Source organism: Marmota flaviventris, chromosome X (assembly GCF_047511675.1).
Source record: "Marmota flaviventris isolate mMarFla1 chromosome X, mMarFla1.hap1, whole genome shotgun sequence".
Taxonomy (NCBI): Eukaryota; Metazoa; Chordata; class Mammalia; order Rodentia; family Sciuridae; genus Marmota; species Marmota flaviventris.
Window position 1 is genome coordinate 2,261,904 of NC_092518.1, and position 26,731 is coordinate 2,288,634.

A 26,731-nucleotide genomic window follows, 5' to 3' on the forward strand; every position below is an offset into this window, starting at 1 on the left:
CTGGGAAATTTTAAAACCAGAAGTTTTGGAGCTGGGCATGGTGGCACATGCCTGTAATCCCAAATATTCAGGAGGCTGACGCAGGAAATTTGAGAGTTTGAGGCCAGCCTGGGAAATTTAGAGGAACCCTGTCTGTCTCAAAGAAAAAGAAAAGAAAAATTTCATCTATCAGGAGCTGGGGGTGTAACTCACTGGTAGAGCACTTGCCTAGCATGAGCAGGGGCTTAGGTTCCATCCCCAGAACCAAAAAAAAGAAAAAAAAGATTGTTGGCTGCTGGTTCTGGCCACTGCAGTGGCACTTAAAATGCAAAAGTTACTCTGTCCTTCTCTTGCAACTGCATGTGAATCCAAGAAGCTATTCTTGGTAATCCTTGACATTTTTGTCAATATGCCATGTACACGGTGACATTTTGGAGGTTTATGATATGGACTGGGAAGGAGGAAAAGATTGGTTTATGGTGTCTCGCTTTTAATACTAAGATTGATAAGATAGCAATCTTGAGTTAACCTGGATCAGGTCCATCTCAGAATGATTTATCTGGAATGCCTTTTGAATCAGTATATCCATAGCAAATAAAATAGCACTGGAGTGATTCTGAAGAAAACTTTTAAGTTTTTTCCTATGGCATGGGGGTGATGTGACAAGCTCTGTAGAGTGGACCACTGTGAACTTGAGCCCTATCATTTTAGATTCTAAACCACTCCAGCTATCATCACTTTTAAAAATAATTTTAAAATATCAGTTTCTAAACACTATTACTTATACCATATGGACATTCTGAAAGCATACATAAATCTACTCTGAAGACTCCATCTCTAAGAACATAGCCTCATTGCTAAAACAAGAACATAATGCATGTATTGCACTGCATTTCTTATTCTATGGAATTCCTTACAGCCCCATCAGCAAAGTTGAGAAACAGTTCAGGAAAAAAAAAAAAAACCAGCTCCTCTATGCTGATCTAAGCATTACAGCCTTGATATCCACTTTGGCAGAGCCCTTTATTTCCCAAGCTATCAGGAATTCTGAAGAGACCCTCAAGAATTCTTAGGTCAATCATACAGGTAACAAAAACATGGGATCATGGCCTTAAGAAATCATGTCTATGTCTACAAGCATCCTTGCTGCTTCATCATTGGCCTAAGCCATCACTGACTGGCCATGCTGGCAGCCACCTTCTCCTAACCAATCTCCTTGCTTATCTTCTACCCTCCTAGTTCCCTACAGCAGTCAGAGGAATCCCAATATAAAGTCTTCCCAATAGAATGGCTCCCCATCTTGCTCAGAATCACAGTCAGAGTCTGCACGGGCCATTCAAGAGCCACCTCAACCCACTCACTCTCCTACTGGCCTCATCACTCTCAACTCTGCTTCTGTGGTTTTCTGCCTGAAAACATTTGCCTCCAGATAACTCAGATTCCCTCCTCACCCTCCTTCAGGCATCACCTCAAAATATTCCTCAATAGCCAGCTTTTCCCTGTTTCCCAAATGGCCACCTGTACCCCACCATACTCTCTGTCAACCTCACTAGCCAAAGTTTTTTTGCCCTAAAGGTACTGACATATTCATTATTGCTATTTGCTACCACTACACTACCCCATATGAACAAGAACTCTCCAGGAATAGCTCAGTGTTGGACCTTGGAGCAGGTTCTTGATCTCAGAACTATGGTCATTCTTTGTCACGAGAGGCCATCCTGTGCATGGTAGCCCCACCATAGGATGCTTAGCAGCATTCTTGGCTTCTAACCCACTAATGCCCTTAGCACACACTCTTCCCACCCATCACTATGTTATGACAGCCAAAAATGTCTCCAGACATTGCCAAATGTCTTTAGGGGGCTAAATTATCCCTGGCTAAGGACCACTACTGTTTTAGTGGAATTTGTGAACCTCAGAGTATGTAGATCTTTTACAGCTTCAGGCACATGCTGCTAAAAAAAATACCTAAGCTAATGTTGAAATTAACTCTTTACTGTTAATTTCTTCCACTGCCTCTCTCTAACCTACTTCATCTACTTTCCCATCTCCCACCATGGGCCTATGAGCCTCATGAAAGCAAGTACTTCCTAGGCTGCCCCCACCTCCTTCCCTCTGTACTCTGTGGGTTTCCTTCTAAAACCCACAGGGCACAGATACTTGGGCAAACATCATTTCATTCCAAAAATAAGTTCACCTGTACATTTGTACATCTGAAAGTTGTTGACACAAACAATAAAAAACTGCCTCATACTTATTGTATGAGAGGGCCAAGAAGATGTAGCTGATGATTCTGACTTTCAATCAACTCCTATTCTTACTATCTGTTCAGTAGTGACTACTAGTTATAGAAACATTCATATGATAAGAACTTTTTTAGTCTCTAATATCACTAAGTACTACATCCAAGTTCCAGAACACAATGACATTCACACCCTATAAATCAATAATTTTGTACATATTCAGGGTATTTTCAGATTTATAACCAAGCTAATAAAACAATAATGAAAGTTTATGATATAAAAGTTTTGTTTTATTAACATGGTAAACAAACAAGCATGACATCGACCATGGATTAGCAGACTGCCTTCAGAACAAATCCAGCCTGCCTCCAGTCTTTGTAAATAAAGTTTTATTGCAACACAGCTAGCTCATTCATTTATGTTATTATCTATGCCTGCTTCTGCTCTACAAAGCAGAGGTGAGTAGTTTCCACAGAGCTTCTGTGGTCTGTAAATAAAAGATATTTACCCTCTGGATCTCCACAGAGTCTGATGGCTCTGCTTTAATCTGTTATCTCTACTTAGTAACATTTAATTTCCATCATCTTTACTTACCCAGCCACAAAATCAAGAGAATGCAAAGAACAGTCACAAGCAGGGAAGCAGGGAAGAACAATAGTTATCATGAACTCTGAGCACTTGTCTTTACACTGGCAAGCCTCCAGTGCCACCCAACTCCAAGGAAAATAAGGAAACAATTCAGAAGCCCAAGTGATATAATGGAGAAAGGAAATTTTGACAGGCTGAAGAGCAAAGACACTGGAGAAGAACAAGATTGAATGACTATGGAATACAAGCATAAAAACAATTAAACTGTTTTTTAACATGTGAGGTATCCCCCAAAAGCTCACATGTGAGAGCAATAAGGTTTGGAGGAGAAATGTTTGGGTTATGGCCTTAACCTAATCAGTGAATCAATCTCTGATGGGATTAACTGAGCGGGGGCTGGAGGCCAGTGGGGTGTGGCTGGAGTGGTTCACTGGGGGCATAGCTATGGGGTATATATTTTGTATCTGGAGAGTGCAGTGTCTGTCTCTCTGTCTCTCTCTCTGTCTCTCTCTCTGTCTCTCTCTCTCTCTCTCTCTCTCTCTCTCTCTCTCTCTCTCTCTCTCCCCTTTCTGATCATGATGTGAGCTGCTTCCCTCTGCCACACTCTTCCATCATGATGTTTTGCCTCACCTTGAGCCCAGAGGAATGGAGTCTGCCTTCTATGGACGAAGACCTCTGAAACTGTGAGCCCTTAAATAAACTTTTCCTTCTCTACATTTTTTTTGGTTGGATATTTTAGTCACAGCAGTAAAATAGGTGACTAAAACAAACTGTAAGTGCCTATTCTGTACTAGACATTGATGAAGTGCTTTGCCCTATTTACTGAATCCTCAAAACTGGCAAATACTCAGTCCCCATTTTATGGAAAAGGAAACTGAGGTTCAGAGAGCCCAGATAACCTGCCTTGGGACACATGACAAATGGAAAATGGAAAAAACAAGAGTCATAATCAATTCTGTTCATGTCTAAAATCATGGATACCCACACCTAGGCAGTCCATGCAGTTAGTGGTACATTCCAGGACATGTCAACCTTGATATTCACCTGTATGAATCCTAACCATCAAAAAAACATTACAAAAAGTATATAATACAATATTAAAGATATTCTTCCAAAAATTTATGAAAGAAAAGAATGTTGATACTTAAAGGCCCAAGGCCTTTATCCACAAAATTCACTTTACCCCAAATGCTGCCAGGTAATCAGATACCACTTCAACTTTACTAAAACAAACAGAAGTATTGGTGAGTCACCTTATAAGCGAAATTGCTCTGAATGAAAAAGTTGCCTTGGTAAAAAACCAACTTATATTTTTAACCTAGTAATGATTACCAGGTTGTTACATGGTATTGTTCTCCCCTTACAGTTGGCAAAACTCCTAGGAAATGTTAACATGTGGCTTCTTGGCAGGTTTCCCTGACAATTGGATGGACATTTTGAGAAGCTTAAAAACCTTTTGCATGGTTAGAGACTGCCAAGTCTAATCTACATAGTCTGGTCTCTCCACCTACAAAGTCAAGGTAACCACTTGAATTTAAAAGTCAGTTCCCTTTAAAAAATTGTTTATAAACAACTTTATTAAGGTATAGTCTGCATACAGTAAGTCTCTCCCATTTCACATGTACAATTCAATGATTTTTTTAGTAAGCTTACTGAAGTTGCAATATATAGGACATTTCCATCACCCCAAGAAAGCCCTCAGGCCCACTTGAAGTCACCACCCCCTCTTATTCCCAGTCCCAGGCATCACAAATCCACTTTCCATTTCCATGGATTTGTTTTTTCTGGACACTTTGTAGAAATCAGATCATAAAATACAACAAAAATGTTGTCTTTACATCTGCTCTTCACACTTAGCATCATGTTTTGAGGGAACTGTATCTAGTGTCTGTACACCACAATTTAAAGGTGAGTTATTTGAGAGGCCAGGAAGAGCTGGGGAAAGCATGGAAGCTTCTCGGTGAATCACTGTGGGATGAATCTTCTTGATAAACCTGGGCAAGTGATGGTAAATATGGGAGAATGAATTCATTCCGCAATATTTACAGAGTGAGCACTATAGCTGGGCTTGCAGAGATTGGTAATTCTCCCGACATCATATGCAAGCTCCTGTACCTGGCCCCTTTTTTCCAAACACAGAATCCTTACGTCATATTTCTCAAGTTCCATGATTCCAAAATTCTTCAGAATCCCTGCACTCTGTCATGAGGCCTTAAAGCAAAGTTGTGAATGGTATAAAAGATCACCCACAAAAATATTGGGTTTAAGCCAGGCACAGTGGTACATACCTGTAATCTTAGTTTACTCAGGAGACTGAGGCAGAAGGATCACAAGTTCAAGGCCAGCCCAGAAAACTTAGTGAGACCTTGTCTCAAAATACGTATTTAAAAAGACTGGGGATGTAACTCTGTGGTAGAGCACTTACATATCATTTATGAGGCCCTGGTTTCAATTCTCAGTACTGCAAAACAGATAGATAACAGATAGATAGAGATTTTCATAAGGTTGAATCATACAAATAATAATTTAGTTCTAAAAGCAACTGGCTCAGGAAAAAAAAAAAACACATTAGTGAAAAACTAGTGAAATCCAAACATCTAGAGTTTGGTTAATAATAACATATCAAGATTAGCTTCCTGGTTTTGACAAATATTCTATGATGACTTGAAATGTTCACAATGGGAAAACTGCCCAATCTATAACTTTTCAGTAATTTTAAGAGTAGAGGATCTCACCCCATGGAGGATATTGGGCAGCATTTATTTAATATCATATTTTGTTATTACATTTTAGGGTGGGTTTTACTGGCATCTAGTAGGTTGAAGCCAAGAATGATGCTGAATATCCTACAATGCATGTGACAGTCCTTACCACAACAAAGAATGATCCAGCCCTAAATAGCTACAGTGCTTGAGATTTTACTAAGTCAATCATATAGTATTTATGCCTGCAATTGACTGAGGCAGGAGCACAGGACCTAGACCTGTCCAATGAACTGTGAAGGGAGGTGTGAGATAGATAGGGCTAGAGAAAAGGTCTTTGTCCCCATAGACCTATATGGAAGGAATTCCTGCTAATTGAGTCCTATCTCCGTGTAAACCTGGAGTTGGGCAACCATATTGCTACCACAGAACCAGGAAGGAGCTGGCTGAGAAGCCAAGAGTGGTTGAGTGGAAAGACCAAGTCCTTGATAAGGTAGATGAATGGATAAAATAAGCATTTGGAGAGGTCTGCCCTTAGCAACTTTTCTTATGTGAAAACTATAACAATACCTCCTTATCCTTTAAAGCCAGATGGACTGAAGTTTCTGCTTTTGCCACCAGCAAAAAGTACTCTCACTTATGTGTTTTCTACCCCTTGTGGCCCTGCAGTTTTTATCATTGGCACTGGTATTCTTATTGGGAGTGTAGGCTGCCACTGAGCAGATGTACTAAAACTTATTGAATATTCCTCTAATTTGACCATTTAGAGTGCCATGTGATATTTATGATTAAGTGCTATGATTATAATGCTGCTGAAGTGCAATTATTTTCTCTGTAGTTTTAATGTTTGCACAGCCAGTTTCCATCCTCATTCATTATCACATCAACATTCCTCCTGCCTCCTTTCCACTCTTTCCTGAGCCCCTTCCTCTTTAAAGAAAGAAGAAGATGACTTTCTGGATGGAAATCCCATAGCTCCAGAAAGCAGCCTTTCAAGATGTGTTTGCTCTGCGTTTCTACATATTCTGAGCAAAGGCAGAAGCAATATTCTCATTCCTTCCATGGAAGGAACACCCAAATGGTTTGGGCATCTTGAGCAGTTGATATCATGTGTAGGTGCATATGCACACACATATGCCTATATATTCAAAAGGTCAGGTTAGCTCCCTGGGTTGCTGCAATAAAGTGTGAACAGATTCATTTTCTTCTGTTTCACTGCATATATATATATATATATATATATATATATATATATATATATATATACACACACACACACTTGAAAGACTATAAATACCTCTTGATTGACAGAATTCAGCAATATACATACTAATATACACTCCCAAAGTTTAATATGCTGATTTGTTTTTTCATATAAACACATTTAATGTCTGTTTTTCATGGAAACACAGAAATCAGGCCTCTGTGTTTTACCCATTATTACATAGTATCTCAGGAACTGTCAATCTGCTTGAAACAAATTCAGCTGCCAAAAATGAAACATTGTAACTGGGGAATATTTCCCCCTTAGAAGGCATTTGACAATCCGGAGGATTGTTTTTTGTTTTTTTTTTTTTTGTTGTTGTTGTTGTTTTTTTTTTTAATTTTTGTTTTGTTGTTTGTAAGGGGGATTGAACCCAGGGGCACTTTACTTACCACTGAGATACATCTCTAGTCCTTTTTATTTTCTTATTTTGAGACAGGGTGTTGTTAAGTTGTTTAGGGCCTTGCTAAGTTGCTGAGACTGGTCTCAAACTTGTGATGCTCCTGCCTCAACCTCCCAAGTCACAGGGATTACAGGCCTGTGCTACCACACCCAACTGGAGGTATTTTTGATTGTCAAAATTTGTAAAGTCTGGAAGGTTTGCTACTGGAATCTACATCTAGTGAGTAGAGGCCACAGATGCTGCCAAACATCCTATGCTACACAGGACAGCCCACACAACAAAGAATTATACTGTCTCAAATATCAAGAGTACTAAAGTTAAGAAATCTTGGTCCAAAGTAACTTTCATGGTTTGGATAACTTTTAGGACACTACCTATCATCCAGTAACTTGAGGGATTCAACATGTTTCTCTTAGTCTCCAAGTTATTGAGGACATAAAATAATAACAAAAAATGAAAGCTTCCAAGTATGGTTAAAAAGAAGGCTGTCAGATTGGCCCAGTGTGCCTCAGTTCCTCCTAAGGTGGTAGCAAGATTCTTAACATCCCTCCTGATTTCAATGGAATTAGTTCAAGTACTACCTAAATCTTCTGCACTTCCCTGTCTTTTCTAGCCCTAGCTCCTGATCCCTCTGGTTCATTCCCATTACTATCTGAGAAAACCTTCAATTGTCTCCAACCTACCTCTATTCTTTGAAATCCAGCCTACCCACCATGCCATACTTAACTAGTTCATCAGGTATGACTTGGTGCAATATAATTGATGTGAGTCCACAACATGAAACTCCATACTAGAAACAAGGACCTACTAAGGAGAGTGTGAGGAACCAGGAGGAGAAATGGCTTTAAAATACTTAGCACAGTACTTTCATAGGCATGTGATAAATGTCAGCTCTTGAGGCTATTATCAAAGACACTAAGCTGACCAGATGCTTTCATTCTTTCTAGGAAGGATGCTGTGACAAACTGCCACAAACCAAGGGGTTTCAAACAACACAAATTTATTATATTACAGTTCTGGAGATCAGAAATCCAATATCAGTTTCACTTGGCTAAAGTCAAAGTATCAGCAGGGCTACCTCGCATCTGCAGACTAAAGGGGAGAATTAATTCATTTGCCTTTTCCAGCGTTTAGAGGATGCCTGCATTCCTTGACTCATGACCATGTGACTCCAACCTCTGCTTCTATTGTCACCTCTCAATCTCTGACTCTGACCCTCACCCTCCTTCTTCCCTCCACCAAGACCCCCTGTGATGATATTGGCACTGAACCTGCACATATAATTCAGATTATCTCCATAACTCAGTATCCTTAACTTAATCACATTTGCAAAGGCTGTTTTGCCATGGAAGGTAATTTATTAACAGCTTTTGGAGATTAAGACATTGACATCTTTAAGGAGTCATCATACCACAGGGGGGATTAAATATCAATCAGCAAAAAAGATAAAAATAACCAGTGTGTCTAGCACGATGCAAGGGGCACACAGTTACCTAACTAGGGGAGGGTAAAGGTACATATTGACTCCAGGGCTCAACTCTGGAGGCATACAGATGTTGCCCCTCATTAGCATGGGAATGAGATCACAAAGTTAAGTTTCATCATGTATCCACCTATACCTCACATAGCCATTATGGGTTTTTGATGAAAACATCCATGCAAATGCCTAAAGTGTTTAGCACACAATTAGCACTCAACAGGTATCCACCATATTCAGAAAGCCAGAGGCTGGGGTGTAGCGCAATGGTAGAGCACTTTTATAGCATGCACACAGCCCTGGGTTGAATCCCCAGAAACACAATAGATAAACAAATAAATAAATAAGATGCACAGAGCCAAGGGATCCCAGCAGAGAAAAATCCATGGGTGGGGACCACTCACTACTAAAGTCCCAGCCCTGGAAGAAGGCCCAAGACCAAGAGGCTATGCAACAAACCATTGTTGAATGAATGAACAAGCAGATGATCAGAGGTAGAATGCTTGAAAATGGGTGGGGATTGGGTAGTTGGGTAGTATAGTAGAAGGAGCACTGGATGGGGATCAGAAGACCCCCAGCTCAAATCCTTGCCCTTCTAACTTCAAACGGAACACAACACTTGGCTACGCTCTCAAGTGCAAAAAGAAGAGCTTGAACAAAATGTTCCTAGCTTTTCCGGCCCCAAAGCTGTGGGAGTTTAAACTATGCATGGTCTGGCTAGAGTCTTCTGTCCCTCACATGAAAACTTGGTCAGTTTTCACATGAAAATTCAGGGAATCAACTCAATTATTCTGAACACACCCAGCACTGCCTCAACTCCAGCATTTTTTCTTATTTTCCCCTTATCTTGCCTGGCACTATAAAGGGACAAGAAGCTCTCACCCCAGGAGACCAATGGACAGGAATAAATGCCACCCAAGCACAAGTGAGCTCTCCCTCCTTTTCTGGGAAGAGATTACCAAGTGAGGAATTTAATTAATCTTGGGATGCCCTGTGATCATTAGTCTCTTCATTTTTATGTCTATCTACCAACCAACTTCATCTCCACAACATCCCAGAACAAAGGAAGTTAAGACTCTCCATAAATATTTATTCACTTTATTAAATTTAAATGGGGTAACTGAGCTCAGTAGAATTTAATTTTACTTTTATTCCATCAGATTAATTTTATTAAATTTATTGGAAAGGCAGCCAACACTATCAAAAGAACCTGGGCTAAAAGTCTAAAAGGCCACCTCAGACTTAACAGGTGACCTTGAACATGTCACTTGACACATGGGCTCCTGAAGTAGAACCTACCATAAAAAGTGATAAGACAACATTTTAATTTCCCAAATCAGAATCAAAGCAAAGAGAAGGAAACTAAGAGATTTTCAAACATCCAGGGGTTATATTTAGAAATTAATGACTTTTCCAGTTACTTGTCTTGGTGGTGGGGGGGGGGGGGGTGTAAGAATGATATTAGACCAAAAAGTGATGGTTGACAATCTAAATGGAAGAAAGAGAAGATTCTTCCAGGGTTGATCCCTGCTGGCCTTAAAAGCCAGACATTCACTCATGTTCATGCAAACACTATGATGAAAAATGGAGGGCTGGGGATGTGGCTCAAGCGGTAGCGCACTCGCCTGGCATGCGTGCAGCCCGGGTTCGATCCTCAGCACCACATACAAACAAAGATGTTGTGTCCGCCGAAAAACTAAAAAATAAATAAAATTCATTCTCTCTCTCTCTCTCTCTCTCTCTCTCTCTCTCTCTCTCTTTCAAAAAAAAAAAAGAAAAATGGAGAAATTATTAGTTGTTTATTAGAAAGCTCAACCTGGACAATATGTAGAATCCAGAAATAGACTCTATAGGGGTAAATATAGACAAGTTCCTATTAATTAATTCTAAATAAAGATTTCAAGAACTAACAATGTTATCTGGCTCTGTTATATGGGGCTCCAGCCTGGCAAATTCTGGAGCCTTGTACTGTTTTTCTCCTTAGAGCAAAAGACTGAAGATGAATACTCTCGTACCTTAGGCATATAATAAATTTTGTGTGTTCTTTTTCCTGTTTTTTTTTTTTAAAGCAAAAGCCTGTTCAGAGGACTTTTAATATATCACAAAATGCTTCCATGAGATACAGGCCAAATCCTGTGCAATGAACAAATGGTTCCCCAAAAAAAGCTCATGCCATGATATAATTTTGGTCTTCTACCACATCTTAATTATTTACACTCTGCTTTGATCTCAAATGTGACTTCTCCTACCATTCTTAAGATGCCCAGAGCTGGCATTTCCAGTATTGTACAACTCCAGCTGAGCTACAGGAAGCAAAACATTCAGTCTCAACAACTCAGGTCCTTCTACAGAATAATATCAAAAGAAACCTGCAGGAAGCATATATATACACACAACTATTAAAGGGACTGAATTTTTACAAAGGTACAAAACTTTTCTTCCCATATTTTCTGCCAGATGGTAAATACCTTTTAATAAGGTGATCATTGTACTGAGTTAACATATGCCAAATATATGTGTGTCACTAATGTAAACCACCTAAGACTTATGCAAAGAAAATGCCAGCCATAGAAATAGTGAATTAACTTTGTAACAAAAATTTTGGAGACAATTCGCAGTAAACTCACTATAAAAATTATATTCATAATATTGGTCTATAAAATAATAAATTTAAACCTAAGATTAATAATAAAATAAAAAAATCTGTTTATAAAATACTGAGACTTTGATACACTTGTAGTCACATCTGAAAAGATGTTTCCTTAGGCTTGCATTCTCTTTGCTGTAATTTAAAAAAATAGAGCTATGATAATTCACCAATATTCCAAGGTGGCAACATCAAATGTTGTTAAACAGAACACTGAATGAAATTACTATAATACTCTAGAAGGAATTGCATTTACATCTCTTGGCCCTTAGTTTTGCTAACAGCAGCATATTTCATGCTATTATAGGTTTTACTAAATTATATATGAAATAAATGTTTAAAGTCAACAATTTTCACCTAACTTACTGCATTCATTTATTTCTCCATAATTTCATTTTCTTTAGAAACCTTTTATTTATTTGTCGCTCTCCTTTCAACTTTCCATTTGGAAACTGGTAAAAGTTCTCATTTCTTGAACACCATTTTCCAGGCATGTGAAGTAAACACAACACAAAAAGGGTTTTAACTGTCAGATGCACATGGAGAAAACATTGCATTCTGACATACAGTCCCATCCATATAATAAAAGTTAATTACAACTTTAAAGGATTACCAGTCACCTATAAAAATCGACAACGTTGTGTTTTGAAAGAGGAAGAAGAATGACTATTACACCCTTCAGCACACTCTACGGAGATGTTTGTGGCTTGCTGAACATTCCATACATATTTCGGGCAAGGTATTATGGGAGCTGAAGTTCAAGCTGTCCCGGCTGAATTTTCACTCACTATAAAAACAATGTCTCATAAAAGTATACGTATGTTTTTACTTTACCAAAAAAAAAAAAAAAGTAGAATATCCACTTTAGTTCACTCAATCAACACTTAGCATTAGAAACAGGACTTTTAAAGAACCTACAAAATAAGTGATGTCTGAAAAGGGTAAAAAATGTTATTCAGTAACAAACAGACTTCTGAAAAAAAGGAACATAGGAGATGTGTATGAAATATATAGAAACAAAGATCCTACAAGCTGGTCTGCATACCTATGTTACAGGTTACATCACTGAAACAAAAATTCTTACATTTATATCTTTCATCATGAGTCCCAATTCCAGTACAACCACAACTGTTTTATATTACCCTCATAAAATGAGCCTTAGCCTTTTCTAAGCAAAACACTATTTTTAACTGGTTCATTTTCCAGTTGTTTGGGCTTTTAACAGACATAAGTACAAAAGGGCACCACATTCCAAGCAGTTCTACCAATTCCTGAACCATCTAAGGTTTGATCAAACAGATGTGGTTCTAACATTTGGTTGAAATTATAATATGATGTCACCTGATTTTCAAAATAATCAAGCATCCTTTTAACCCATAAAATTGTGCCAGGATTTATGTAAGTTTCTGAGTCTAGAAGTCTGCAGTGTTCAGAGAGAATATTGGGGAACCTCCATCCTTTTGTTTTGTTGTTCTCCATCTGAACCCAGAGAAATCTTCAAACAAGTCAGCAGCTTCCCTCCTTACAAGTTTATTTTCAAACGCCAGTGCCATGCAGGCTGCCTTTCCTGTGTAGGTGGGAGGAAGCAGGCACAATGTCACCACACTGGGCCTTTTCAGTCTTGAAATCACTAGGAAGCCTGCAGTATTTCCTTTTTGGCACTCACGCCAGGGTGGAGAGAAGTTGCTCTAGAGAGGACAAGATATCAGATAACCAGTGGAAACACTTGGTTTCAACCACAAAAAATACATCTCTCCAAAAGCATATGAACCATTGGAATCAAACAAAAGTCAAGGAAAATCTTCATTACATGAAATTAATTAAATAAAATCTGGTAGTGCTTTTAGAAGAATCTGTTTTTACTTGATCAGATTTATTTACATGAATAATAAGACAATTTTGTGCCCTATGCATATCTTGCACAAAAAGGAAACTTAAACTCATGTTTTTCACTTATTCCAAAAGCATATGGGACTAATCATATTCCATTCGGGCTGCAGTACACAAGGCTATTTCAAACAGAAGTTAACTCACTTGATTTTTAAGGCGCTAGAGAAACCAACAGTTAGGGAACAATTTCTCCCAACTCCAAAAGGATTGGGAATCCCTGAAGTGCCCGTCTGGCATCAGGCTTTGGATGGAAACCAGGCTGAGCCCGCCAGGCAAGGAACCCACACCCCGAAGCTGGGGCGCACGTTTGTGATACAAGGTGACAGCTCATCTTGCCTGAGCCCGTGCGATGGGCCGAAGAGGCCCGGGAAAGGGATGGGCGAGGCTACCACAGAAAAAGGAAAAGAGGGCCATCCGTCAGCCCCGGGAGAGGAAATTCCAGGGGCCCAACTCCCAGGCCCCGGACAGCGGGTGACGTGAGGGAACCGAATCAGTGTCCGCTCCGCGACACGGGGCCGGCGGGGAGGAGACCGGGACTCTGCGCTCCAGAGACTCAAGGCCCTGAGAGCGGACACCTACATCCTCGTCCAGAGCCCTGGGATAGGGGTACTGGGGAGATGGATATTCGCCCCAACCCTGGGACGTACAAACTTCGCCCAAACCCAAAGGCCTCCTGGCGTTTTCGGTCTTCTCCCTGGGCCTAAGGGATTGTAACGCCGTGATCATAGCTGGACTGCAGGGCTCCGGTCCATTATCAGCCCTGAGAGTGAAGGCACCCACATCATAGCACCCATGCTGGCCTTGTAGCCACGAGACAGGGGTACCCTGCTCTTTGCTCCCGCCAGCGGGCTCTCGGTGGCCCTGCACTGAGCTAGGCATGTTGCCAGTGCATCCCCCCGGCAGCACCGGCCAGTGGCCCCCCAGGCTAAGGTCCCGTGCCCCCCTTACCGGTCGCGAGGGTCGATCCACGACGTCTGGCGCGTGTTGTGGTCGATGTAGAAGACACGACCGTCGTAGTCGCGAGCCTCCTCCCAGCCGGCGGGCAGTGGCAGCTCGGCGCTCTCTCGGGCACGCGTCGGCTGCGGCGCGGCGGGCACCGTAGGTGCGGGGACTGCGGCCGGGGGTGCCGACGGCGGCGGCTCACGCTGGGACTGCGTGGACGCCGGCGGCTCCCGCGGGGCCTCCCGCGACTGTCCTCGCCGTCGCCGCCGGCCGCCACTTAGCCACGGCATGACGGCCCTGGCCCCGCCGCCGCCCGGCCGCCCCGCGCGTGCCGCTTCCTCCGCCAGCACTACTGCCCCGCGCCCGGGTCGCGGGGGCGGCCGCGGGGAGCCGCCCGCCGCACCCGGCGCATCCTCCGCCGGGCGCCCGCGCACCGGCGCCCAACCAGCCTCGTGCGCCGCTGCCTGCGCCGCCCGCTCCTCCCCGGTTGCCCGGGTCGCTGCCTCGCGCGAAGTCACAGTCCCAGAGCTGGAGCTGCAGCCACCGCTGTCGGCGGCCCCTCTGCTCCTGCGGCCCGTCCGGCCATCTTCGTTCCTCGGTGCAGCCGGTCAGAGGGGCGGGGCGCCACAGGCTCCACCCCCTTCGCAGATGCTCCTCCCCTGCTCCCTGCCCCTCCTTCAATCTCTCGAAGGCTCCTCCTCTGGCCTCTGCCTTGAGCTTTCCCCTTACGTTCCTTCTCCCTCGCGGCTCCGGCTCGCTCGCAGCTCCTCCTCCAGTCTCCCTCAGGGACTCCTCCTCAGTTCTCAGCTACTAGCCCCACCCCCACCCCACCCCCTCCGGCTGCCCCTCCTCTGCCTTAGTTCTCCTGCTTGGCGCGCTCCTCCCACTTCGCTCCCACTGCACCACCTCCTCCAGCCCTGGGAAACCGCACGGGGCCAGGATGGGCGCCGCCACGTCAATCCGCCCCCGGGGCCACCGCGGAGAGAAAAGAGGGCCGGGAGCACGACGCTCCACCCGGGCTACAAGCGCTGCCAGCTTGTGGCTGACTCCTAGGGCCCCAACAGTTCTCCAGAGAAAAGGCAGGGCACCACTTTTCCCCAGTTCCTAGGCCTTGGACATCTGGGGTCCTCCCCTCTATGCGCACCTTAGGGGTTAGGGGTTACGCCTCGGCTCTCCGAAATACCCAAGCTGGTCCCGCAAAAATGGGTGAAGACGCTAAGGAGAGGCAGAAGGAACTAGGGAGCTGGAGGAGGAACCCGCAGTGGTCCTCTTGGGTGAGGTAGGGAGGACACAACTGGAAGCCTGCAGCCGAGCAGGTGGCCAGTTCGCAGCCCTCCCAGAAGAACACCAGAGGGTTTGCCCAGGGTCTCCACTCTAGACAGAGACCTCATAACCCTTTCTGAGCTCTTAATCCAGTTTGTGGGATCTGATAGTTTGAGCAGAGATCTAAGTAGGCCACTGCTGGGGAGGAAGCTGGGTCAATTCCTAATGAACCCTAGATGGTAACTTCTGTTCACCTCACATCTCATAGTGGAGAAAAGAAGGCCCAGAGTTGGAGCTGTGTGTCTTGCTCCCAACTCCCCAACTACTTAGTGCTCCACAGCCAGAGCAGGCCATAAGATAGTATGCCAGGAAATGCAAGAAAGTATTAGGGAGGTTTTTAATCACTTTATCGATACAAAAATATCTAGCAAAAAGTCTAACAGTGATCCAAATTCAGATATGCAGGGAAAGAGACTAGGAAAATGCCCCCCGAAAACTCACAGTTGCTTGTATTCCTTGGGTGAGATTTTCAGAAGATTACTTACCTTCCTTTTTATTTTTTTGTAAAATAGTATTAATTTATAAAAGGAAGAGTTCTTTTTAAAAAGAAGAATGTGAAGATACAGGAATGTCTCTAAGGAAGGTCTTTCTTCCCTCCTCCCACCTCCACAACACAGAAACTTCCTTGCTCCCCGAGTATCTATGTACTCCAACCCAAATGTTCTATGGTAGAAATTCCAACACTTGGGTCCTTTTAGTGAAACATGAACAGTTTTTAGGTGTCCAAGGGAAAGGGGAGAAGGCTTACAAAAGCAAATGCAGTTGGCCCTTCCTACTCAGGAGTTCTGAGTTCCAGGTTTGATCAACCAAGGACAACATGACATCATGTTGTTGCTGATGTGTACTATGTAGTTAGGCCTATGATGGTTGCATCTGCACTGAACATGTGCAGGTTTTTTCCATGCGATGATTCCCTAAACAATACAGTATAACAACTATTTACATAGCATTTACATCATAATAAGTATTACAAGTAACAGAGATGACTTCAAGTATATGGAAGGATTGTGTAGATTATAGGCAAATACTAAACCATTTTATATAAGGGATTTGAGCATCCAAGGATTTTGGTATGGTGAGGAGGACTGGTATCAATCCCTATCAGACACTGAAAGACAACTGTACTTTGTGATGTGCCAGATAATTCCCCAAATTCTGAGCGTCCCTATTCTGACATTTTTCCTTCTGATTGGTATGATTCATCACCAATGGGGCTGCTACTGTCTTCTTTCCCCTCCCTTTCTGCCCACCATGCAGTCATGTTACCACCAAAAATGGCCATTCTGTAGCTGAATTTCCACCCTTCTGGGCACATGGTCATTCAGAATCTCACAAATCCAGATACAAATCTTATCATGTAAAACTGATGTGAGTGGAGCTGGAGCATACTAGAGTGAAAGAAACCTCTACAGAAAGAGATAGAAAAGGAGAACAGGTACTCCACACACTGGATACACAGAAGACAAGGCAAGAAGAAAACAACACTAGATAAAGTGTAAGGGGTGGGAGGAGTTGCACCAATCAGGAGCTCAAGGAGGCCAATGCTGACTGGCCTTCACTGGGGTGAGGAACCTTCTCTACCAGTTTTGACTAGCTGAAAAGACAGGCTGCGGGCCTACCATGCATGGACATTGTGCTGGGGGTTGGGATGCTGCACAGAACAGCATAGAGTCTGTGCTGAACAAAGAAATAGACTATTATAATGGTGGCTTGTCTGCAAATGAAGCCAGGGTGCCAGCCTCAAGTTCAGGACTCAGGAGGCTTTGTGAGACTGAAGGAAGGGTAGCCTGGATGGGGAAACTGAGGTCTTAAGATTCCTAAATTCTGAGCTCCATGGTGCTGTCATCAAATCCTTATTGATTTGTGTAGCAGATGCTGCAGCGCCTGTCACAGGTGGCCTTGGCTGACTTTTCTCCAGAGATTAATGAAGAAAACCCTCCATTGACAAGAGATGTCAGAGAGCTTACACCCACCTACCCCCCAGGGGCTGACTGTGCAGCATAACAGCCAGACCATCTTGCCTTGGTGTAACAAACTCTAGTGCCTTTCATACCCAAAGCTCCTCAGGCAGTTGGGCTGAAGCTAGACTCCTCCAAAACTATAGCTTTACCAACTCCTCCCTTGCCCTATTCTGCCCCTCATACATGTGGAAACATGCTCCCAGTCACTTACATGAGAACCTCATCTCAGCCACTTCTAGGGAGCCTAACCTAAGATAGTCTCCTCTGTGCATGCTCTTGTCTAAGCACTTAGTAAACATGAACTGAATTCATCATCATAGCATTTATAGGTATTCTTCATTTGATCTTCCTATTAATAGGTAAGAAAGGAATGTGACAAGGTATGCCAATGATGACATTGGAGACCCTCCCTGAAAAAGCTTAATCTGCAAGCTCCCATCACCACCTCTGGACCACTCTGCCTGAGATAAGTGAGGTTCTTGCCTTTATCTTCCTAAAAGAAACTGAATCAGAGAGGAGAGGGCAGAATTTGTGGTGATCAAGACCTTTCTTACCCCAACTAGTCCCTATGGATTTGTAATGTTTGTGCAAGTTATCTGATAATTGTCCCTAAAAACCTATGAATAGAGTTGAGAAAGAAAAGAAGTCAGTGAAGGGATGAAGAAACTCTCATCTTCCAGTTTTGCCATAAATTGGGAAGTCACATGCGTGCGTGTGCATTAACTGTTAGGGAGAATAAGGCTTGTCTTTCTTACAGTCAAGTGGGGCTTTCCATGTTGGACTAAAAACCACATGCACACACACAACACTGCAGGGTAAAGGAGTCTTTAGTCTTAACTGAATGCACAATTGTGCATTCTTTCTTTCCTCCACAGTAATACCAACAGTCATGCCAACAACAAAAGTCTGAGCTCTGTAGTGACTGATCCTCCCACCAAGATTTTAGAGGGAAAACAGCTCAGGAAAAATCCACTTAGGTTCTGGGGAAAGGACATGCAAATACTTTTGTTCTCCTCCACCCAGACCCTCTGGAAAATCCCCTTTCTGAAGTTGTTAAAATATACTGATACAGAACTTGCAGAATTCTGTCTTTAAAATGATTGTTCAGAGTAAATCAAACAAGCAAGGACAGAGATTAAAGCTTTTTACTGTTAAATTCTGCCTTCTCTCTACACCCTTCTCCCCAAAGGATAACCTTTTTTTATCAAATGTAAAGTACAAAATTGGATCTGCACATTTGCAATACTTGAGAATCTAGAGAAAAGGGAAATCCATGACAGCTGCAATCATCAAGTGCTAGAGTGAGAAAAATAAATAAAGTATTGCTAGAGAAGTCTTACCTACCTTGTATAAACAATATAGTGTTCTAGGAAGTAACACATTGAGCAATTCTACACATTGTGCTAGCGAAAACAAATGGGCTAGATTTGGTCTGAAGAAGAAATGGTTCATTGTTTGGCATTCTTTAAATGCTAGAATAGTTACTCAATTATAGGTGCTTCTCATATATTTAAATAATGCAAATCCTCAGGACTTGGGGGAGATTAGAAGATGTTATTCTTGTTCATTCCTGTTTTGCTGGTTTGGGGGCTGAGAAGGAAGAGGAAAATGCAAAGATCCCTAAGGAGTCCTCTCCCTGAGCTCAGGAATTCGAATGGGGTTGAGGTGGGCTTATTCCTTGATGTTTATTTCATGACTTTATTTAAAGACATAAACTTTAGATACTTATTTGACTTGCAACCAAAATAGTCATTGTTTGGATGTTTTGTGTGGACCAGAAACCTGGGAGTACTGTTCTCAAGTGGGACTTCCTTGATTTGTATAGATGTGTACCTGGGTTAGTAAACCTGAGATTTTTAAAACACACACACACACACACACACACACACACACACACACACAGAGAGAGAGAGAGAGAGAGAGAGAGAGAGAGAGAGAGAGATCAGTTTCTCCCCCCAATTTATGAAAACTCAGCATCACCGGCTTCCTTCCTCTCCTCCCAATGCTACAGTTTTACTTCTTTTCCTTTCCATCCCATGGGTTCTGCTCAACACAATGCTAGTGGGCCAATTTAAAATTTATTCCAGGCAAACCATAATTTTAGGAAGATGCAGCTGCCATGAGCCAGATGCTTCCTCCTAGCTGGACTCTCTCCTGTTTAGGATTATGACTCTGGTCCCCTGTGTATTTGGAAAAACAGATTCTTAAAACTGCAGACCTCTGCTTGAGCCAAGCACAGCAGCTCAGAAGTCTTGGGCTTGCAGAAACAAGAAGGAGGATTTATCCCACACAGTAATGAGTAATCTTTTTTTCATTTGGTGACACTAGGGTTACAAATTAGTCTTTTTGTAGCATGAATGGAACAGTTCATTAACACAAATAACCTCATTGGATCCTGAAACAACAGCTCCAAGATGGTCATGGCCGGTATGTATCGATGACACTCAACGGGGGACGGGGAGCAATGGACATTTGGCAATGTCTGAAGACATTTATACTTGCCACAACCAGGACAGGGGTGCTATTGGCATCTAGTGGGTAGAGGCCTGGAATACTGCTACACATCCTACAGTACCCACAGCAACAGCCACAACAGAGAACTATCCAGTACAAATGTCACAAGTGCTAAAGTAGCAAAACTTAATAATATATGTGTAATTTTTAATAACAGTTATACTACAATATTGATTCAAAGAGCCATCTGGGCAATATTTTCTTCACTTAACTCTATAATTAACAAGGGTTTATTTATCACTTAAGAGGAGCTGAGCCCATCAGTCAGTGAGCAAAATGTAATCACAGGTTACTTCCACCCTTGTCCTGTATGATGAGTCCACTTAAGAGCCTGGATCTGGGCTAGGGCTCTAGCTCAGTGGTAGAGTGCTTGCCTAGCATGCATGGGGCACTGGGTTCGATCCTCAGCACCACATGAAAATAAACAGATAAAATAAAGGCATTCTGTCCATCTACAACTATAAAAAATAATTTTTTTAAAAAAAAAGAGCCTGGATCTGTTTGTGACTCAGCTTTAGGCTATGTTGCTGTGAAATTCAGTCAGTCTTCCAGGGCAAGGAAGTAGAAATGGACAAAAAGCTACCTGTAGGCCAAGCACACTATAAACAAAATTTGATTTTTGCCTTTTTTCTATGCATTTCCTCCTGCCTGGTGTCCCTATCCAGGACTGGCTATGTAATTTGTGGTCTACGTTTTGTAATACAAAATGAAAACACATTTAACCCCGTCCAAAAAATTGGAAGAATTTCAAGATGGTCACAGAACATCAAAATAAGCATAGGCCCTTCAGAACACAGGGTTCTGGACAACTACACAGACAGGAACCCATGAAGTTAGGCCTTTGAGATTTGATCATATGGTCCTTTGAAAAATCTTAAGGGATAAAAATTTTCAGTGAGAGCTAAGGAGATTGTTTTGGGGAAATCAGACCTGTCCCTGCAAATGGAGCTATTTGTTGCCCCAGTCTTCCCTGCCAACCCAGTTACCTCTCCAAGGTCAACATGACCCTGGTGGCAGGAAGAATTTCTACCATCCTGACTCCCTGGATTTGGGGATTGAATTGTGCTGACCCCTCAAAAAAATGTGTTGAGGTCCTAACTCCTGGCTCATGTGGGTGTGACTTTATTTGAAAAGAAGGTCTTTGTAGATATAATCAGTTAAGATGAGGTCACACTAGACTGGGGTAGGCACTTACCCTAATATGACTGGTATCTTTATAGGAAAAGGAGAAGAGACAGACACCCAGGGAGAAGGCCATGTGACAACGGAAGCAGAGATTGAAGTGATGTAGCCCAAGAGAAGGAGGGTCAATGATTGGTAGCGACTGACAGAAGTTTAAAGAAAGGCATGGAACAGATTCTCTACTAGAGCCCTCAGAGTGTACATGGCTCTATTCAAACCTTGATTTCAGACTTCTAGCCTCCACAGTTGTAAGAGAATAAATCTGTTGTTTGAAGCTGCCCAGCACCTGGAAACTTGCCCACATCCTCCTGCTACTGCTTTAGTGCAGATTGGAGTCTGTACAACTCTATCCCAATCAGCACCAGGAAATTCCAGGAAACAGAAGCCCACTATAACCACACATAGAAATCTTGTCAAACCCAGAAACCCCAGGTATGGCACACTTGACCCAATGGATGCATGTATGCCATAAACTGTAACAGCCATATCTGGTGGAGACCAAAAGCAAATCAGAAATGACCCATCTGCCACATACTGCTCAAATTTAGATTTACCCTAGACCCCTGGCTATCCAACCTGTAGATAAGGAAAGCGCCTATATGGAAGCATTCCAGATAATCCTGAAGGAGTGATAGAATTAGAATTAGAATGAAGGACTATAACTTCCAAGAATTGACTAGATCCCAACTTTGAGCATCAATGGCTGCTAACATCACACACACACACAAACACAAACACATGAGAGGGAGGGAAGGAGGGAGGGAGGGGGAGGAGGGGAAGAGAGAGAGAGAGAAATGCTAGCCCTGATCTGTTTCCATGGAAGAACACATCACATATGACACAGTCTTGCTAAAAATTCAAACCTGAATGGGATCAAAGCCTGTGGATCTGATTGCCAGCTTCCAGAAAATAGGGTATGTGTGATAGATAAGTTTCAATGGACCATGCAATAAGACATGTAAAAATTGCCTTGGTGTTTATAAGACATTAAGCATAAAACATCACATACCTTTATCTGTCTGACTTCCATTAAACCTTTAGATCAAAATGAGCCACAAGCCAAATCTTGCATGCTGCCTACTTTTGCAAATAAAGCTTTACTGGAACACAGCCATGCCCACTCATTTATATATTATCTATGGCTGCTTTCAGGCTACAATTACAGAGGTAATAGCAACAGAGACACCAGGAAGCCTAAAATACTTACTATCTGACCTTTGTTTTTCTATCTAGCACTTTGTAGAAAAACATTTGCTGACTCTTGGGCTAGATAGCAACTTGAAAACCACTTTCTCAGAGATACTTCTCCTCAACAGGTATTATGGACTAAATGTATGTGTCCCCACCAAATTCATGTGCTGAGGCTGGAAATGTGGCTCAGTGATAGAGCACTTGCCTGGCACACATGGTGCCCTGGATACAATTCCCAGCATGGCAAAAAAAAAAAAAAAATCATATGTTGAAATCCAAACCCCCAATGTGATGTTACTAGGAGGTGAGGCCTTTGGGAGTCATCAGGTCTTAGAGGTACAGCCCTCATGAATCGTATAAGTGACCTAATAAAGGGCCAGAAAACTTGTTTGCTCTCCTTCCATCGTGTGAGAATACAAGCAAGAGAAGTCAGCAATCTGCCATCTGAGAGGGAGCCCTCCCCAGAATTCAACTATGCATGTACCTTGATCTCAGACTTCCAGCCTCCAAAACTGTGAGAAATAAATGTCTACAGTTTAAACTGCCCAATCTGTGGTATTTTATTATAGCAGCTCAAATGGACTAAGACACCAGAATTTATCTATTACTAACACAATTTCCCTTAAGAGCCCCTATCAAATTTGTAGTCATATTTATTTGTTGATATCTACCTTCCCAACTAAACTAAAGCAGTAGTTTTTGTCTCCCAGGGACATTTGTTGACATCTGCAAACATTTTTTTATTGTAAAGACTAGGGAAGAAGAGAGGTAAAACTACTGAAATTTCAATGGGTAGAGACCACTGACTGGAGGCTGTTAACCTTCATACCAAGCCCTGGATAACAGACTTATCCAGCCCCAAATGTCAACAGTAGGGAGGTTGAGAAACCTTGGGCAAGAAGCAACAGAAGTCAAAGAGCAGGTTTTATTCTCCACAGTATATCTGCAAAGAACAGGTAATCAAGATATTTGTTAAATAAATAAAGTATAATCTTGTTAATCATTTACATCACATCTTGTCAAAATAACCTCAAAATTGTTACCACAGCTCAGACAAACCCATATGAGGTATCCAAAATTGACAATTATTTGGATATATTTTTAAATGTTCCTGCTGAGGTCATGAAAAAAGACACTAGACATGATGTGCCTCTTGGGAAGAAAGCAAACACCACCATCTATGAGGCAATCCTGCCCCCAAACCCAAATCTGATCAAAGCTTCTAGAAAGATTCCATGGATTCCAAAGGTCTTTATTAGCAGATAGAAAGGATACTTATCTATCTTAGGATTCCTTTAAGTGCAAAGGTCTTTACAGCTAGAGGGAAAAATACATATCCTAATAACCAAAAACATGCAAAATCCAATCAAGTTATCAATGCTGTGGGCCCTACAGATGTCCACGTGTGCATTGGAGAATCAATAATGTCTATAACTTAAAACTAAAGGTCAGGGTTTTGAGTCCACCTTTAATAAATTATGGTACCATGGACGTAGCAATCATTAATAGGGTTCAAGTGTCCCACTAGGGGCACTGACAAGAATCTAGTCAGGGTCAGGCCCAAATCTTGGTGTGTACACAGATCGTTTGAAATAGGGGTGAATATTTCAGCTCCAGGAAGATTTAGGAAAGGTACAAAGGTACCCTTTAAGAGAAAAACAACTATAGGATTTATACTTGGAATGCAGAAGGAATCTGTGTATTCAATTGTCCCTTGACATCCACAGGAGATTAGTTCCAGAACTCCCAAGGATACCAAAGTCCAAGTATGCTCAAGACTCTTACCTAAAATGGTTAGTATTTGCATATAACCTACACAAGCCTCTAGATGACTTATAATACCTAATACAATGTAAGTGCTACACAAAAGATTGCTATACTATATTGTTTAGGGAATGATAAGAAGGGGAAGTCTGTTCATGTTCAGTGGAGATGCAATTTTTTAAAAAACTTGCAGTTAGTTGAATATGTGCAGATACAGAGTGTCAACTTTATCTGATATATGAAGCATTTATAAAGTTTAAAGGAATTTCTGAACTTTGGAAACCATAATAAAACATATCATTGAGTAATCTAAACTTGTGATTTTAGTTGAAAACAAAATTTTTATATAGTACTTGAGTATTTTAAGAGAACTTAAGACTTCACTATGTAAATTTGATTCATTAGATTGCAAAAAGTTATTTGTATATTTGGGAATGTATTTGTTAAATGAGACAATTGAAGTGATTTAAAAGGGAATTGAGTGCAGTCTACTAAAAGTTTTAAATGTGCTTTAAAATGCATGAAAATTTCTTGATTAACTTAATTAAGAAAAAAGGATTAAGTGTTTTCCAAAGGTCCCTTAAAAGTGGTTTATATTTGGGCTTTGGCTATGGCTCAGAGGTAGAGCGCTTGCCTTTCACAAGTGAGACGCTGAGTTCGATCTGCAGCACCACATAAAATAAATAAATAAATAAAGATATTGTGTCCATCTACAGCTAAAAAAAATTTAAGTGATTTATATTTGCTAGACTTAAAATGAATTTAAAAAGAAAAACATTAGAAAGAAAAGTAGAATGAATTGGATATAACCTTCCTATGTGCATATATGAATACATGACCAATGTAACTCCAGGTCATACACAGCACATGAATAAGATCCTAATTCCAATAAGTTATACTCCATATATGTATAATATGTCAAAATAACTCTGTCATATATATCTAAAAAGAACAAAGAAAAAAAGAAACCACAAAAAGGAAAAAGATTAATAAAAATAAAGTTTTTAGGCTAAACGAAAGGGGAAATTAGATATTTGAAACCCTAAGTAAATTGACTATCAAATTTTTAAAACTGAATTTTTTTGTACACAAAGATGGAGGGCTATAATCAATGTTTTTGAAGAACTGTACAATGTCCAAATTAATGGGCTTACATAAAAAATTGCAGATCTTTGCAATCCTATTTCAAAAATGATTAAATACCAATGTTGTTTACCATATAAATTCCACACAAACTTAAAATTCTTAGAAATCTTGCTCATCTGTCCAGAGCTTGCTTCAAGCTAATCAGATCTAATGCAGGTTACATTCTTTCTAAGGTGCTTGTGTTTCTGTTTTTGCACAATCTCAATCTAATTTTCTGCCCTTGTCACATTGTTTCCCATTTTATAAATTCGCCTGCATGTATGTGTGTGTGGCTGTCAACTGAATAAATTACTTCATCACTAACCAACTGATTTATGTTCCTTGTAAAGGACCCCTTTAGCTCTGTGTCAATTTAGCAAGTGTTGATGGAAGGTCCAAATAGCCCTTTGTGTGGCTAGTATGTGCTTTGGAAGTTAGTGAGCTCTAAATGAATGAATCCCATTGTGGTCCGAGTGTGCCCAACAATAGTGTGAGACACCCATCCTCTGTAGTCCACAAAGCAGCACCATCAGCATCTGCATCAGAAACAGGGAGGAGCCTCAGGCCAAACCCCAGCCCTACAGAATCAGAATCTATTTTTTAGCAAGCTCTCAGGTGATTCCTATGCACATTAAAATTTAAGAAGCATTAAACTCAACTAAAGTTCAGGTAACAATAATTGCTATCACACTGATGTTATATATACTCAACAGAATATAAAGTAGCATTTATTTGAAATGAAAAGGTGACAATTTCTCAGTCAATTATTAAAGTGTGTATTTGTTACTGAGGTAATTGTAAGAGGTTCTGGGATGATGGGAACATAAACATGTTACATTAACAATTCAGCAGAAGTCTCCTATGATGTGGAAAGGGGTGGGGAGTATCTGCAGAAATCCACTGAGGCCCTAGCACCCTAGGGGAACCAGGAAGCAGTGTGAAATCCAGTCATTCTGCTATCACCCTAATGAAAGTCCTGAGTGAATTAAAGAAGGCCATTAATGCATTCTGTTACTCTTATCAAGAGATGGAGTCTATTTCCCTCCTCTTGAATGGGCATGCCTTGGGGTTCACTCATAGTTACTTCAGAGTCTCTATCTTGTTCCTTCAAGGATTGCCACTCTTCTGACTTCTGGCAGCACAGGTCACTCTCACAGGACACATTCTACCTGTACATTTTAGCAACTGGCTTCTTTTTTTTTTTTTCCAACTTTATGCTTATGAGATTCATTCACGTCATTGTGCATTATTGTGGTTTATTTGGTCTCAATGACAATTAGGATTTCATTGTATGACATATCAAAGTTTAGTAGTATATGGACTTATTTTATCTAAACATGGATTTGTAAACATTTTCTGTGAATGGTCAGGTAGGAAGTATTTCATTCATTGCAGCACATGGGTCTCTATCACAACTACTCTTCTCTGCCACTATGGTTAGGAAGCAGTCACAGATGATATGTAAACAAATGGATATGTTGTGCTCCAATAAACTGTGTCTGTTGGTGCTGAAATTTGAATTTCATAGAATTTTCA

General features: G+C 41.4%; 1 protein-coding gene across 1 annotated transcript in view; it reads right to left on the reverse strand.

Annotated features, from left to right (window-relative positions):
- LOC139703337 (protein WWC3-like) overlaps positions 1-26,731 on the reverse strand; it is a 136,076-nt gene that overhangs the window by 45,496 nt on the left and 63,849 nt on the right. Inside the window, exon 2 of the mRNA XM_071606659.1 lies at positions 14,142-14,729. Coding sequence (XP_071462760.1) covers positions 14,142-14,729 — 588 coding nt within the window. The remainder of the gene's footprint in view (positions 1-14,141; positions 14,730-26,731) is intronic.